The following is a 17,723-nucleotide window of genomic DNA, read 5'->3' as shown; positions in this document are numbered from 1 at the left end:
ATCGGATTTCCGATCCGTAGATTCTAAGGTCCTTAACTAATACGTACAATAACATACTAAAATTTGATGATGATCCAATAGTTGGATTATCGACTACCATACAAGAGTCTACAATCTAAGATTCTTCAATGCAAAAGATTCGTACATCGGATTTCCCATCCGTAAGTCTTGCATGATAATATATTAAAATGTCATAGCGATCCAACGGTTGGATCGACATCAACTACGAAATTCGAATGCCGGTACGATTTCCTTTCAATCAAAGTAATCGAACCGTTGTATAATGATCAACAAACAGACCTTGGAACCAAATCCAGAACATTGAGGACATCTTGCTGTCCAAAAATCCAATTCGCCAAAATCCCCCACGCACCGCCACGCGCTACAATTTCGGTGAACGGAAACTTAAGTTTCCGACTATCTTCTATCATCCCCAAATTACACAGGCTATTTGAACTTGGACGCAAAGGGCAGGTGTTATGGCTTCGCCAACTGGCATAACCCAGCATTAGCTCAACAACTAAACATTTTCTATAGTGACTGAGTGGCATGATAACGTCATTTCAAATTAGAATAGTTCTAAACTATTAAAGATACCATAAATTGTGAATTATTATGTTCAGCACTAGAAGTAATCAAATAAATAATTGCTTTTCGGCACAAATTTGCATTCATCTTTCTTCAGCAGCACAAATTGCATTTATACAACACTAAAAACCCCTATATTTTTCTTTTTTGATACACAGTTCGCATATAGAATGACGTTCTTAATTGCTTGAGTTACAACAACCTTGACCCTTTAATTGACTAAAACAATAAACGACAGAGTATATAATTTGTTTAGAAGACTAGATTTTAATCTTTGAATAAGATGAAGTTTAGAAAAATGTCTTATACAAGATCAAAAACTGATTTTAATCCTTAGATTATATTTAATTTAGCATATGCATTTAATGTCCCATTTTAAAAAAAAATATTATGGTGTCCAGAATTACATTTTATGTAAAATATTGTAAATTTTAATAGGGTAAATTACATAGAAACCCCTTAGGTTTGAGGTCTATTACAACCTCATACATCTTTAAAACATTTCATTTTCATACCTCACGTACTATTTTATTTCAAAATAACACCTTCGTTAGATTTTCCATCCAATGGTCTGTTAAATGCTGACGTGGCTGCCACATTTGTGCTGATGTGGCTGCCACGTGGCAAAAATAATAAAAAAATTTATACATAACAATATTATAATATTAACCCTATTATTAAAAAAATACAAAATACAAAATAAAAACCCACAAAAACCCGAACCCAGATCCCCTTCCCTTTCCCCACATCCCACCCCCACCCCCTCACCCATCTCTTCCTTCCCATCCGTCCGTTCGTCCCCTCCACCCCTCCATCCATCCCATCCACACCCTTCATCCCACCCCACCCCCACCTCCCCCGCAACCCCCCCACCCCACCTCACCTTCCCCAAGCCCTTTCTCCTCTTCACCAACACACAGAGCTGTCAGTATTGCACCTTTACCACCTACAAAGACAATTTTCAAACCCCCAATTTACCAAAAAAACCATAAATTCGATCAATTTCACATACAATTCATAAACCCAATTCAAACAGGCGTGCATTTGATAGAGAGAGAAAGTAGAGAGAGGAAGAGAGAGAGAGAGAGAGAAGGGCTCCCGTGATGAAACTGACCCAGTCGCCGAGCACCGTCGTGCTCCTGGGTGGAGAAGGCAGGTGGGTCGTCGCGCGCCGGGGAGGGGGGAAGGCAGGTGGGGGGGGAGAGGGTAGTAGGTCATGTGGGTATTCAGGTAAGTCGTGTGTAGGGGTGGGGGGAAGGGATTTTGTAAATGTGAGTTGCAGAGAGATGAAGGGGTGGGATGTGGGGAAGGGGAAGGGGATCTGGGTTCGGGTTTTTGTGGTTTTTTTTTTTTTAATAATAGGGTTAATATTATAATATTGTTAATGTATAAAAAATTATTATTTTTTCCACGTGGCAGCCACATCAGCACAAATGTGGCAGCCACGTCAGCATTTAAGAGACCATTGGATGGAAAATCTAACGGATGTGTTATTTTGAAATAAAATAGTATGTGAGGTATGAAAGTGAAATGTTTTAAAGATGTTGTATGGGTTTGTAATAGACCTCAAACTTGAGGGATTTCTATGTAATTTACCCATTTTAATATCATTTGAAATTCAAATCAATTAGCTTTATTTGTAGGCATTTACCATCACCAATTTTTTTATGAGTATCTTATACAATAAAGAAAATATTTTGGTAAATGTTTTAGTACACTTATGTTTTTGCTTATTTTCTTATGTATATAGAGATGACAACGGTTCGATTTGGAGACGGAAATGTTGTATCCATCCTCATAACCACGAAAATTAACCGTATTCATAATTGCAAATTAACCATTGAGGAGTATCCATAACCATATCAACCGAGTAACGAATTTCCCATCAGTTAACTGTTATATCCATTTTCGTCAAAAACAAAAATTTATATTCATCCAATTGATGCACAATAATTTAATAGATACTAATTTTGTCATTAAATAACCACATCCAATAATACAAAACATAACAATAAATGAATTTTGTAGAGTTCAAAAATAAGAGTATTGAATAAAATATTGATGATGTTGGTTGTTGATGTCTCCTATAAACATGATGTTTGGTGCATAATGAATATAGTATAGGGTTCGGTGAATACTATTATACTATACTAAATATATTATGCTGTGAATAATGAATATGTAATAATGGTATAGGTTAACTCAAATATAAATAAATATATATATATATATATATATTATAATACTATATATTATTTATAAATTATATTATATAAATATATATATATATATTATTCGGTTCGAATTCGGAGACAAATACAGATTGGGAATCCCAATAACCAAATCTAAAACCATAACCAAATAAAGCTCATGGTTTTTCCCCATATCCATAATATACTGGAATTTTCATACCCAAATCTGCTCCATTAAAACGGTTATCCACAATTATCGAGTTTAACGGTTTGAATTGCCATTTTTATATGTACAGATATTTTGATACACTAGTTTAGTGTAATATGTTTAGATACGGACATTTTTGTACATTAGTTTGGTACAATATATTTAGTTACGGATATTTCGATACATTAGTATAATATGTTTAGATATGAACTTTTCATTGCAATTATGTTTTTGCATATTTTCTTATGTGCCACTAATTCATTACAATATATTTAAGTACGGACATTTTAGTATATTAATTCAGTAAATTATGATACAAACGTTTAGGTTCACTGATTAAAAGAAGTTAAACAAAATTAAAAAACGTATAATAACAAATTTGAAATTTATGTGACGACATTAAATAAGATATCTATTAAATATTTAAAAAATACAATATAAATTTGAATTATGTACCCATTAAAAGATTAAAATAAATATGTAATTCAACATTAGATTTTTATTAAAGTTTAATCTTTTTTAAGAATTAAAGTTCAAAATCCCTTCATTTGTTTTTCCAGAAGTTTGGGAGTAAAATTGGAAGAAGACTGAGCCAAAGAAGGGTAATGAGAATGAAGAGAAGAACAGCAGCAATGAAGGAATACTTACCAGCAGCAACAAGCATAGACAATGTGATGGACAGCACCTGCACACTCGCCCACGTCAGCAGCCCAGTCAATCCGACGGCCAAGACGTTGTTAGGATCTGGGTCCAGTAGGAGATCACCCCATCTGATGTTGCCGAATAAAGGCCGTTGATTCTTCCCCAAATCATCGTCACTGCCACCACCGTCAGATCCAGTTCCTTCATCTTTGCCGTCTCTTCTACCCTCTCCTTGGAATTCGAATCCTGCTCCAACCCGTTGCCGTTGTTCGCAAATACCACAAATCTTTTGGGTATTTTTGGGATTTGGGTTTTGAGGGGCGAATGATAAGAGAAATTGAGATGGGTCTGCGTGTGAGAACCTGTTATTAACGGGTTCTTAAAGGGTGTACGCACGCGCAACACAAGGATAACCTGTTTCGACCCGTTAAGAAAAAAATTATTTTGATAATTTTAAAGTTTAATTACTAAAAGATTTATTATAAAATACAATAACCATATTAATATATACAATATATTCTATATTAAATATATAGTTTTGTATTATTATTCTATATAAGTTTAAAAAAAAATTAGTCATTATTTATTTTTATTATGAGAGTTCCTTATTATCATTACTAGGACAAATTTTACTTAACATGTTGTCCAAAATTAAAATAAACTAATATAATATTTGTATAGGCAAGAACTAAGAAGACATACATACAAGTATGAAAAATGTGAAAGAATATATAAACACTCGTGATTCATCATTATTCCTCTACGAGTAGATAATCATAATGGTTACATTTACATTATCGTTTATATTTTAAAAATCCTCCAATCCTTCATGAATAATGTTTTTTATTTGAGGGAAAAATTAATAATAATTATTGTAGAAGTGTAAAAAATGTAAAAAAAAAACTATACAATCACTCATAGTGACAAACTTTACAACTTTCATGAAGGGGTCAGCTTCGAAATCCAACACTATATTTCATAAACCTTAAATTTATATTTAACCGTCGATTGTCATTTACGCTTTATTTTTCTTACTGAATTTCATTTTTAAAATTTTCTTTTTTGAAAACATGATCATCTGGTGGATGTAAGAAGATGAACGGTTTAGATCTTTGATATCACGTTTCGATATTTTCAATTAACTGAAATATGAGTCGATGTCATATAGTTTGTAGAAACTTTATAAACATCAAGCAATATTTTCACTAACCATAAAACTCTGAATATAATATCAACGATCCAAATCGTTCATCTTCTTGCATCCTCTAATAGATCAAGTTTTCAAAAAACAAAATCTGAAAAAAAACAAAATTTGATGAGAACAATGAAGTGTAAATGTAAACAACAATCAACGGTTAAATTTTGATCTATGATTTATATGATTATAGTGGCGAATTTCGAAGTTAAGCTCTTCAGGAAAGTTGTAAAGCTTGTCATTACGAGCGTTTATATATTTTTTTTACACTTTTACATTAATTAAAAAACTATTAAAGACTTTAGGTAAGTAAAAATATACTTAAAAGAAAAATACGTTTTTATGTTTTGGATGTGACAATATGTTATGTATATACTTATTTAGTATTATGTTTTTCATTTGATTATTTATTGGTTTAAAATATATTTTCCTTAACGGGTAACGGGTCGGGTCATATTACCTATTAATATTATCGGGTCGATTTCTGATCGGGTCATTTTACCCGTTTATTTTAACGGGTGTTACACGACATGACCTGTTAAGATATCGGGTATGACATGAAAACAACATGAACACGGAAAACACGACACGAATGTCAGGTCTAATTTTTTTGTTATATATATGTGTGTGTGTGTGTGTGTGTGTGAAATAATTACCTACATTTATATGTAAAATATAATTTATTGACTTAACTAAGCATGTATTATTGTCATTTAGTACTACGGTCTAATGATATTTCTTTTCACTTGTAAGTGAGAGGTTTTAGGTTCGATTCTCGCCAAAAAAGAATTTGAATCACATCGTTTGTTCAAAAAAAAAAACTAAGCATATATTATTACATATATTAGGCACGTTTTATTGTTATTATATATTAAGCAATGAATTTATTATTTTCTTATTTTTGTAAATTCATTAATTCTCTGTTACAATTCGTATAGAATTAATTGTGTACATCAAACATTCAAATAGAAGTATTTTAGGCATCAAAAATTTTTAAATGTGTAAAGTCAAATATAATTAATGAATTTTCGGATGTGGAGAAAATTAAATTTCAAAAGCTAAACTCATATTTTCAGTTTAATGCATTAGTAGACAGTGGAAAAACAATGGAACCCTACCAATCGTGATACACATTTCTGTTGTGCCTTGGTCCGTTCATTAGTGCGGAAGCGAGATTCAGATTACAATCTCATCAAAATCACACTCAGTTGAACAGAATAAAATACAAGAAAAAAAGACACCGAGAAATTTACGAGGTTCGGCAAAAATCCTGCCTACGTCCCCGGAGAAATATTGCTCTTCACTATGAGAATAACAGTACAAGTACACATGAGTTAAATCAACATAACCTAATCCCAAATCCCTTGCACACCCACTCATAGAATTTTCCCAAGAACCTCATTTTACCCCAAGAGTTCTTTCACTAGAATACTTTTCACTCTATCTCTCTTGATTTTCTCTCACCCATGCCCATGTTTTCCCATGGGAGAGCCGAATGCTCTCCTCCTTGGATGCTCTCTGATGCTTTCTCAGGAGAGAGCCGAATACTCTCCCTTCGGTTCTTAACAAAAATAAATAGCAAAAGAAAAAGGAATCAACTTTCCCTTTTTCCACAAACATCATCATTATGTTTTTACTCATGATGATGTCCACCAACCTTTTGCTTTTACTTAGTCTGCAACTTTCATGCAACCCACACCATGTGATATCAAACGTGGTGTAGAATTAATTGTGTACATTAAACATTCAAATAGGAGTATTTTAGGCATCAAAAATTTTTAATTGTGTAAAGTCAAACATAATTAATGAATTTTCGGATGTGGAGAAAATTAAATTTCAAAAGCTAAACTCATATTTTCAGTTTAATGCATTAGTAGACAGTGGAAAAACAATGGAACCCTACCAATCGTGATACACATTTCTGTTGTGCCTTGGTCCGTTCATTAGTGCGGAAACGAGATTCAGATTACAACCTCACCAAAATCACACTCAGTTGAACATAATAAAATACAAGAAATAAAGACACCGAGAAATTTACGAGGTTCGGCAAAAATCCTGCCTACGTCCCCGGAGAGATATTGCTCTTCACTATGAGAATAACAGTACAAGTACACATTAGTTAAATCAATATAACACAATCCCAAATCCCTTGCACACCCACTCATAGAATTTTCCCAAGAGCCTCACTTTACCCCAAGAGTTCTTTCACTAGAATACTTTTCACTCTAGCTCTCTTGATTTTCTCTCACCCATGCCCATGCTTTCCCATAGGAGAGCCGAATGCTCTCCCCCTTGGATGCTCTCTGATGCTTTCTCAGGAGAGAGCCGAATACTATCCATTCGTTTCTTAACAAAAATAAATAGCAAAAGAAAAAGGAATCAACTTTCCCTTTTTCCACAAACATCATCATTAAAGTAAAAGTAAGACATCATCATTATGTTTTTACTCATGATGATGTCCACCAAATTTTTGCTTTTACTTTGTCTGCAACTTTCATGCAACCCACATCATGTGATATCAAACATGGTGTAGAATTAATTGTGTACATCAAACATTCAAATATGAGTATTTTAGGCATCAAAAATTTTTAATTGTGTAAAGTCAAACATAATTAATGAATTTTCGGATGTGGAGAAAATTAAATTTCAAAAGCTAAACTCATATTTTCAGTTTAATGCATTAGTAGACAGTGGAAAAACAATGGAACCCTACCAATCGTGATACACATTTCTGTTGTGCCTTGATCCGTTCATTAGTGCGGAAACGAGATTCAGATTACAACCTCACCAAAATCACACTCAGTTGAACAGAATAAAATACAAGAAATAAAGACACCGAGAAATTTACGAGGTTCGGCAAAAATCCTGCCTACGTCCCCAGAGAGATATTGCTCTTCACTATGAGAATAACAGTACAAGTATACATGAGTTAAATCAACATAACCCAATCCCAAATCCCTTGCACACCCACTCATAGAATTTTCCCAAGAGCCTCACTTTACCCCAAGAGTTCTTTCACTAGAATACTTTTTACTCTAGCTCTCTTGATTTTCTCTCACCCATGCCCATGCTTTCCCATGGGAGAGCCGAATGCTCTCCCCCTTGGATGCTCTCTGATGCTTTCTCAGGAGAGAGCCGAATACTCTTCCTTCGGTTCTTAACAAAAATAAATAGCAAAAGAAAAAGGAATCAACTTTCCCTTTTTCCACAAACATCATCATTAAAGTAAAAGTAAGACATCATCATTATGTTTTTACTCATGATGATGTCCACCAAACTTTTGCTTTTACTTTGTCTGCAACTTTCATGCAACCCACACCATGTGATATCAAACATGGTGTAGAATTAATTGTGTACATCAAACATTCAAATAGGAGTATTTTAGGCATCAAAAATTTTTAATTGTGTAAAGTCAAACATAATTAATGAATTTTCGGATGTGGAGAAAATTAAATTTCAAAAGCTAAACTCATATTTTCAGTTTAATGCATTAGTAGACAGTGGAAAAACGATGGAACCCTACCAATCGTGATACACATTTCTGTTGTGCCTTGGTCCGTTCATTAGTGCGGAAACGAGATTCAAATTACAACCTCACCAAAATCACACTCAGTTGAACAGAATAAAATACAAGAAATAAAGACACCGAGAAATTTACGAGGTTCGGCAAAAATCCTGCCTACATCCCCGGAGAGATATTGCTATTCTCTATGAGAATAACAGTATAAGTACACATTAGTTAAATCAACATAACACAATCCCAAATCCCTTGCACACCCACTCATAGAATTTTCCCAAGAGCCTCACTTTACCCCAAGAGTTCTTTCACTAGAATACTTTTCACTCTAGCTCTCTTGATTTTCTCTCACCCATGCCCATGCTTTCCCATGGGAGAGCCGAATGCTCTCCCCCTTGGATGCTCTCTGATGCTTTCTCAGGAGAGAGCCGAATACTCTCCCTTCGGTTCTTAACAAAAATAAATAGCAAAAGAAAAAGGAATCAACTTTCCCTTTTTCCATAAACATCATCATTAAAGTAAAAGCAATACATCATCATTATGTTTTTACTCATGATGATGTCCACCAAACTTTTGCTTTTACTTTGTCTGCAACTTTCATGCAACCCACACCATGTGATATTTCCACCGAAAGCAAACACAGGTCATTTCATTGTTGTTAACACATGACTCATAATTACTAACAAATGTATGAGCCAAACACAACAATTTCATTTTAGAAAAGTTTTACACACTAACGTGCGGAAAGCCTACCACCAGTCTATTAAAAGCCTCTCTCTCAACCTCACTCCCATGCTAATATTAAAGAGTGCAGATCAAACAAAACACAATGGGATTCCGCCGGTGCTTGTTTGTGTCCAATATGTGTTATATACTTTCAAAACTTCTGTTGTTTCATCTCGTGGTTGTTAGCTCATCAGTTTCCTCATTGCAGCAATCTTGTCACGACGAGGAGAGGTCTGCCTTGCTGCAATTCAAGGAAAGCTTCATCATTAACAGATCTGCCTCGGATCTTGATGACGCTTATCCAAAGACTTCGCAATGGAAACTAGCTGAAGGACGAAATGGCAACTGCTGTGCATGGGATGGCATTGTGTGTGACGGGAGGACGGGTCATGTGATTGGCCTTGATCTGAGTAGCAGCTGTCTCCTGGGCTCTATCAACTCCAACAGCAGCCTTTTCCAGCTTGTTCAGCTTCAAGCGCTAAACCTCGCTGACAACAACTTCAACTACTCTCGAATTCCTACTAGCATTAGGAATTTCCCAAGGCTCGTGTATCTTAATCTCTCTATGTCTGTATTTTCTGGCCAAATCCCATCCCAAATTTCACAGTTAGCCAAATTGTCGTCCCTTGATCTGTCTTGGAATCAGTTAAACGGTCCAATTCCTTTTCTAGGAAATCTCACCCACCTCACAGTACTTAATCTGTCCTTCAATCAGTTAATCGGTCCAATTCCTTGTTTAGGAAATCTTACCCACCTCACAAAATTTTCTCTGTCTCGGAATCAGTTAACCGGTCCAATTCCTTCTCTAGGAAATCTCATCCACCTCACAAGACTTTCTCTGTCTCGAAATCTGTTAACCGGTCCAATTCCTTCTCTAGGAAATCTCACCCACCTCACACTACTTTATCTGTATTCCAATCAGTTAACCGGTCCAATTCCTAATTCCTTATCCGATCTTGTCAATCTCGAGGCATTAGATCTAACTGATAATAATCTGACTGGTACGGTGGAGTTCCACGTGATGTTTCATAAGTTACAAGGGCTCGTCGAGTTGTACCTAGCTCGTAACAGGTTGAAATTTTTTACAGAAACAGAAAGTATGAATGCAAGCCTACTTCCAAAGTTAAAATTTCTAGGATTGGGTTCGTGCAACATAAGAGAGTTCCCAAGTTTCCTGCAGTATCGAGAAACATTGGAGTTCTTGGACCTTTCCACCAACAATTTGCATGGCGAAGTACCAAAATGGATGTTGAACACAAGCACAAAGACTATGACGTACCTGGAGATTTCTCACAACTTCCTTTCAAGCATTGTCCAGCCTTCAGATGCCTTTCCTTGGGTTAACCTACAAGTTTTAGGGCTCAAGAATAACCTGCTACATGGGCCGCTACCGATTCCTCCACCACACACAGTTCACTATCGTGTTGGAAACAACAATCTAAATGGAACAATTTCACCATTGATCTGCAGTCTGACTTCTCTTCAGCTCCTTGATCTCTCCAACAACAATATGAGTGGAATGCTTCCCCCTGTCTCGGAAACTTCAGCGCTGATCTGCGAGTTCTAAGAATTGGAAACAACTCTTTCAGCGGCTTTCTTCCTGAAACACACACCAACACAAGCAGTCTGAGGTTGATTGATGTTAGTCATAACCAATTGCGAGGGCAACTACCAAGGTCTTTGGGGAACTGCATAAGACTTGAGTTTATTGATCTGTCATACAATAAATTCAGCGATGTTTTTCCCTTTTGGTTGGGGGCTCTTCCAGAGTTAAAACTTTTGGCAATGCAATCCAACGCGTTCTACGGTCCGATAGAGGAACCTGATCAGGACAATGTTGAATATTTTCCTGAGTTGCGAATTCTGGATCTGTCTTTTAATAGTTTCAGAGGCAAGTTTCCATCTCAAAACATGTTTTCCGGGAATGTCATGAGGGGTGTCACTCGAAACCAGTCAACATATATGAAGGTAGACACAGTTGGACTAAACTTGAAGTTACGAATTCAATCCAACTGTGAAATTAATTTCTGTGTGTGAAGAAGTACTTAGTTGGATTATCTTTGCTTGCATGGAAGTCATACCCAGGACAACTGAATTTACATGTCATATAAACAACGAATAAGGGCGTGTTTTCAATCCTATCGTTGGATAAATGCCACAAAATATTTTCAATATTAGGATTAAGTCAGCTGTATTTATTAACTTTAGTTTTTTCTTTTTCTGTCAGAAGATAAATTTGATTGAATAAACTCATAAACGTGTCATTACATTGATGCCAGCAGCTAGAAAGCTAAAGTGGCTCAAAGCGATCCCAATAAAAACTCAAAGGCGACAATAATATGATGATGAGAAGCTAAAACATGAAGTTGAAGAAGAAATTAGATGCCTAAACATGAAATTATTTATTAATTTAAATAAGAACTCATTATCTTTTATTATTTTAGTTGCAAGTGTTAGGAACTTATGCGTTAATTAACATAATAGAGATGAAAGATTATTGTTAGAACTATTGCCTCAAATATTGTTTTGAACCAAATTATTGTTATAAGATCAAAGACGTACATATAAAAGCTGAAATGATTGATGGTGATGTGAGCACCCACAATCCCTTTCTGGTAAAGTCAAATATTGAATATTGCTCGCAAGCAAGATATAAAATATCGATGATATCGGAAATATCGGTAGTCCAAAAACACTGAAATATCGGGATATTATCGATATCGATAAAAATTGAATAAAAACCACGGAAATTGTAAGAAAAACTTGGAAATTTTTATTGAAACTTTGCAGGATGTTTATTTAGTCAATTATCTATTAGTTTATCACAAAAAATTGGAAGGAAATGCATTGCATGATGGATTTAACTGATTTAAGTTGATTATATAGCGAGCTGGCAAAAATTGTGAGTGTAGAAAATATGTAGTAATTAATAAAAGAAGTTCAAAACAAAACCATATATATAAATATTTTAGCATATTATCACAAAAACATAAGTGATATGGTGGTTAAGGCGTTAAGGAGTCAAATGGGAGGGGTTCGAATCCCTCTATGCGCAAAATTGAGACTTTTTAGAAAATTTCAAGTATTTTTGGATTTCATATCGCGATAATATCGAAATATCGTGATCTAAAAATTGAGTAGGGGTTCAGAAGATGGTTGTTCCTACTCCTTACCTTTTTTTTTTTTTTAGGAAAACATCGACGGTACGAGGGTAATTTTATTGATAACGAAAAAACAAATTACACCTACTCAGGGGGGACATAAACCTTACCCCTCCAAAAAACAGAGACAACAAAAAGGAATACACTAGAAAGAAGGGGGGACAAAAACCTTACTGTAACATCCCACATCGCCCAGGGGAGTGATCCTTAAATGTATATTCACATCCTTACCTAGCACGAGGCCTTTTGGGAGCTCACTGGCTTCGGGTTCCGTAGGAACTCCAAAGTTAAGCGAGAAGGTGGCCAGAGCACTCCCAGGATGGGTGACCCACTGGGAAGTTGCTCGTGAGTTCCCAAAAACAAAACCGTGAGGGAATGGTAAGCCCAAAGCGGACAATATCGTGCTACGGTGGTGGAGCGAGCCCGGGAAGTGATCCACCCCGGGCTCGGGATGTGACACTTACCATTCTAGAAACAAAAAACGAGAATGATACAAAGAAATGAGGGGGGATATGAAACCTAACCCCTCTAGAACCAAACATGAAGGTCTAAACCTGCAAAACAAGTCAAACAACACCATAAAGATAGGAGAAAAAAAAAGTGAGACAAACCTGGATGCCGACATGCACATTAATTTGAGAAGCAGTAACCAGGCAAGCCAACATAGTCAGAAAACAGAGCAGCACGAACCGCCATCGGAAGAGAATCATGCCATGTTAAAGATGGAGAAGACAAGCCCATGTTAGCAAAATTGTCCGCAACAAGATTTCCTTCTCAATATATGTGAGATGCGTAGAAAGTCATTTTCCGAATGCGATCCAAACAAATAGACCATTGCGTATGAAAAGGTCAAGGAGGATCAAAATCAGAGGATTGAAGAGCATAAATAACACTAGAACTATCACTTTCCAACCAAAGACAATTGATACAAGGTTGGGATGCAAAATAGGATGTAAATTATAGATTTTAGAGTGCTTGGTCAGTTGACGAATTTGAGCTGTTATACGATGTAATTCATGTTAGTATTTGTAGGTTTAAACCTTTGAATCTGGGAATTATTTCAAAGGAAAGTAGGGAGGAGCGTTACTAAATATGGATGCATGTTGTGGGACTGGTCTAGGAAAGATGTTGTGAGACTTGGTCTTGGAAAGGAAAAACTTTGGGCAGTGTGCTCAAATAGGCTTCACGGGGCTCCTAGCCTCTGCAGTGTTATACCAAAAAGAAAACTTGTAGCTGTAGCCATGGAAATATGAAGGAAGATTAGAAGAGGAGAAGAAACTAAGAAATTCTCCAATTGGAACCTAGAAGGATCCTTGTTTCTATAAATACAATGCATCACACTGTAAATGGGAGAAAGACAAAACCACACGAGGGAAGAAGAACGACAAGGGCAAGAATGCACCATGTAAAGCAAGCTTCCTCTAAGTGTAGGAAACACTGGTTCTTTAGAGAGAAGTCTTCCTTTCATCCCGAGCCTTTCAATAATCTTCCTTAACTCCTGCAAAACCACCAAACCATTAGAAACCCTAGATTAGCTGTTGTGATACCATATAGCCAAGAACAACCTCTCTTTAATGCCAAACTAGTAACCTTTTAGCTTTCACACCATGCATCATTCATTCAAGTCATAACGTATTGTGATTACTCAATTGTTTACAATGTTCGTTAGTTTAACAAATACTCTTCAAAGCCCCCAGAATCAATGCAAGAAACACCCATCAGCGCATAGGGAAATACTCGTTAGGGTTGGGAAACACTCCATCAACGCCAAGGGAAAACACTCGTCAGTGCCCAGGGAAACAATCGTCAGTGCCTAGAGAAATACTCTATTAATGCATAGGGAAACACTCCATTAACACCTAAGGAAGCATCTTTTCAGCACTGTAAGCACTCACATAACACCAGACCAAGCATCCATGAGTTGTAAGAAGAAGAACAAAGCATTCCCTATATGGGTGGGCACTTAGAACCGAAAATCGAAACCGAAACACGAACCAAATCAAACTGCACCAAACGGTTTGGTTTTGCGGTTTTGAAACGGTTTCGGTTTTGAAACCAAACCGCAACATAGAAAATGGTTTGGTTTTGGTTTTGGCTTTTGAAAACTGCACCGAAACCGAACCGCACCGCAAATATTAATAAACATTTAATTAAATGTCCATATTATATTTCATGTTTTAATTGGTTGTTTGTTAGAATTCATACACTTAATATAGGACTCAACCACACTAGAATATCATCATTCATCACTTTCTTTCGTTCATTAACTTGAAGGACCTTTGTTATTTTATACCATCACACACACATATATGTACAATGGTGGACTAATCTTGTTATCAAGAGTCGAACAATGATCTAATAAAGTCCACTCATTTGAAGCATGATATCACATATTCTAGTATCACAGTTTCGCTCATGTTTAATGAATTCAAATTTATTCAACTTGTTTTATGATAAACATTGTAAGGGACACCCTTTTGTTGCACAAACATGTTTTAACATCACAACTACATGCAACATGCTAATTGTTTACATAACAAATGTCTTTTTCCTATTGCTATTGGGAAATGCTTATTAATATGTTAAATTGCAAATTGTACATTTTTTCTTAAAAACCAAACCAAAACCGTTTGAAACCGCATCGAACCAAACCAAACGGTTTGGTTTCATTTCGGTTTTGGCTTCAAAACCACACCGAACTGAACCACAAAAAAATTCGATTTTGATTTTGGTTTCACTCAAAACCGCACCGAACCAAACCGTGCCCACCCCTAATTCCCTAGGACTTTCTTTTCAACAAGGGACATGAAAGTTTGGACTCGTTTCTTTAAAACACAAGCCCATCAAAGTCTCTACGGTCCTTATATACTACATACAATAACATATTAAAATTTCATAGTGATCCAACAGTCAGATTGACATCAACTACAAAATTCGAACGGCGATACAATTCGTCTAAATCAAAATAATCAAACCGTCGAATAATGTTCAACAAACAGACTTGGAACTTGACCCAAGATATTGAGGATGTCTGGCTGTCCAAAAATCCAATATGCCAAAGTCCCCCACGTGCCGCCACGGGCGGTGTTTTCGATGAACTGAAACCTAAGTTTCCAACTATCTTCGATCGTCCTTTAATTGCAGAGGCTGGTACAACAAGTCACACGGATGAATTTTCATACCTGGGCTGAGGTCCAATTCGATTGAGAAGCACCTAAATTTCGACATGGTGCACTGGAAACCCTAGAAATGTGTGATTGTCGATTCGACGTCACCCGACCTCCAATGCTTCGATCTTTATTTGGGTCTTTCTCATGACGTCGAAATGAGTTAGATGATGGTGGTGGACGATGACGAAAGTCACGACCACAATGAGATCACCTTAGTGCGCTCAGGGAACCCCAACAACTCTATTCATCGTGAACTCAGGGCCAAATCGAGTCGAGTTGATGTGGAATTGCAAGATGGGAAGCCGCTGAGCCGTTTGCTGGTAGTGGGCCATCTCAGTTCATTGGAATGGCGTCAGAAAATTTGGTGAGGGAACCGGGTTAGAGACCAGGTTGCATGCGGGTCATGTGTGGGATCAGCCAACTGGGCCTTCTCTCCCCCTTTCTCATTGGGTTTTTCCACCAATAAATGAGGTTATCTCCTCTCTGATTGGTCCTCTCCAACCCCTTTAGAGCAACTCCAGCGTGGGAGCCCTTCCCCCAGGCAATTCACTATTCAATCCACCAAATGAACAATAATTGCCCTTAATGAACAGTAACTGCCATTTGCATCTTCAGCATGGGAGCCCTCCCCCCTGGCAATTCGCAATAAAATATTAGTTTTTTTTAAATAATACAAAATAATTTTATTTGTAATTTCAGATAGAATTTTTAATCAGTCTCGTTATACAATTTTCTATTAAAAAATTAATTTTATTTTTTCTTTTCACATGGTGCAGCACACCATTCCAAAACTTTTTTTATTATTATTATTTCTTCTTCTTCTTCTTTTTTTTTTGGCAAACATTTTTTCTTCTTGTTTTCAGATGGTGCCAACGCACCACTTCTTTTTCTTATTCTTTTCAGATGGTGCCAACGCACCAATCCAAAAGCCCTTCTTTTTCTTCTTCTTTTTAGATGGTGCCAACGCACCATTCCAAAAGCCCTTCATTTCCACCTATGTCCTCCCCCCCCCCCCAACGCACCCCCTCGCCTCTCTTCCTCCATCTTCACCACCCCACCGCCACCTCTCTTCCTCCATCTTCACCATCCCACCCACCTCAGCCTCCATCAACGATCCCGATCTTCCCCGCTCCATAACCAAACTCTCTCTCTCTCCTCCCCCCCCCCCCCAAAAAAAATCCCAAATCGTGCGATCTGGGCGCGCCAGTGGAAGGAGGAGGATCGCGAGTGCGTGGGGGCAAAGGCGGTGTGGGGTGCGACGGCAGCTACGACGGAGGAGGGACTGGATCTCTGCCATTTGTCTGTGGGTGTTCATCAACCTCGACGATGAACTCCAGCAAAAGCCGTTGAGTTCAAAGCCTGGGTTTTACAATTTTTTTAATTTTTCTTTTTATTTTATTAATATTTTATATTTTTATTAATTTTATATTATGGCTGACGTCGCCCTGACGTCAGTCCACGTCACGTTGCCTTCGGGCTCTCGGGCTGGCAATTCGTGACATGCCTGTTACTCTGGCCTGCCCTATCCCTTGGGCTCCCACACGCTGGAGCCAATAACTTGGGCTCTCAGGCCCTTTTTGCTGCCTGTCCCCCGAGCACCAGCCAACGCTGGAAGTGCTTTTATAGAAACTCCTAAATTATTTTATGTCTGACTTCCATTGCTTGTAAATTCTTCGTTATAGTTTCGGTTCGCGAACGGCTTTCGGCTATGAGCTCGTGGGATCGAGGTCTATTCAAAAACATTAATTGTGACCTTAAAATGCCTACAGAGTTTAAAAGATTAATTACAAAAATTCATTCGTTGTAATTATACGATTCAAATTTTAAAATTAAAATAAGAATAATGTACATACGAAATATGAAATTAAAAAAAAAAGATACGTAATTAAATATGAAATTTTGTAGACGGGATTTCACATCCTTCCCCCTTACAAAAAAGAGTGCATTTTTGCTCATCACCATTTATGTGGTGTATGCTCACCATTATATTTAAGGAAAACTAATGAAAAGGGCTTGAAAACTTTGAGTATTACCGTTAGATAAGTTTGAATTTTGAGATTTATGCTTATCAACTACACAAATCTCGAAATTCAAATTCATCTAACGGTGATAAATAGGATGGTGAGCAAAAATGCTCCCTACAAAAAATTATCCTCGAATTTTTTAGTACCTTCTTTTGAAACCATTCGCAGAGCCCACTATTATCCAATTTAATTATTCTGAATTTCAGTTCACAACATATTCATAATCATTTCAGCAACAGAATTATGAGTCCTCGCAACACAATAAATGTCACGTGGAATAAGAACTCGACAGTATAAACA

General features: G+C 36.7%; 2 protein-coding genes and 2 long non-coding RNA genes across 9 annotated transcripts in view; 2 read left to right on the top strand and 2 right to left on the bottom strand.

The window, feature by feature from the left end:
- Positions 1–17,723, top strand: part of LOC126630359 (receptor-like protein 53) — a 33,928-nt gene that overhangs the window by 9,080 nt on the left and 7,125 nt on the right. The gene's annotated exons all lie outside the window — the stretch shown is intronic.
- Positions 5,870–8,779, bottom strand: LOC126630372 (uncharacterized). Its single transcript, XR_007625967.1, has 2 exons — positions 8,580–8,779; positions 5,870–6,174 (listed from the first exon to the last, which is right to left on the bottom strand). It is a non-coding gene; the product is annotated as an uncharacterized LOC126630372 (long non-coding RNA).
- Positions 6,644–8,569, bottom strand: LOC126630370 (uncharacterized). The gene is made up of 2 exons (XR_007625965.1): positions 8,419–8,569; positions 6,644–6,798 (listed from the first exon to the last, which is right to left on the bottom strand). It is a non-coding gene; the product is annotated as an uncharacterized LOC126630370 (long non-coding RNA).
- LOC126630361 (receptor-like protein 49) lies at positions 9,093–11,341 on the top strand. Its single transcript, XM_050300474.1, is given in 2 exon segments — positions 9,093–10,594; positions 10,597–11,341. Coding segments are annotated over 2 exon segments (1,932 nt in total). The 5' UTR covers positions 9,093–9,171; the 3' UTR covers positions 11,106–11,341.

The sequence above is a fragment of the Malus sylvestris genome, chromosome 7 (genome assembly GCF_916048215.2).
Source record: "Malus sylvestris chromosome 7, drMalSylv7.2, whole genome shotgun sequence".
NCBI lineage: Eukaryota > Viridiplantae > Streptophyta > Magnoliopsida > Rosales > Rosaceae > Malus > Malus sylvestris.
The sequence above is the reverse complement of the archived record's forward strand: the minus strand, read 5'-3'. Positions and strand labels throughout refer to the sequence as shown.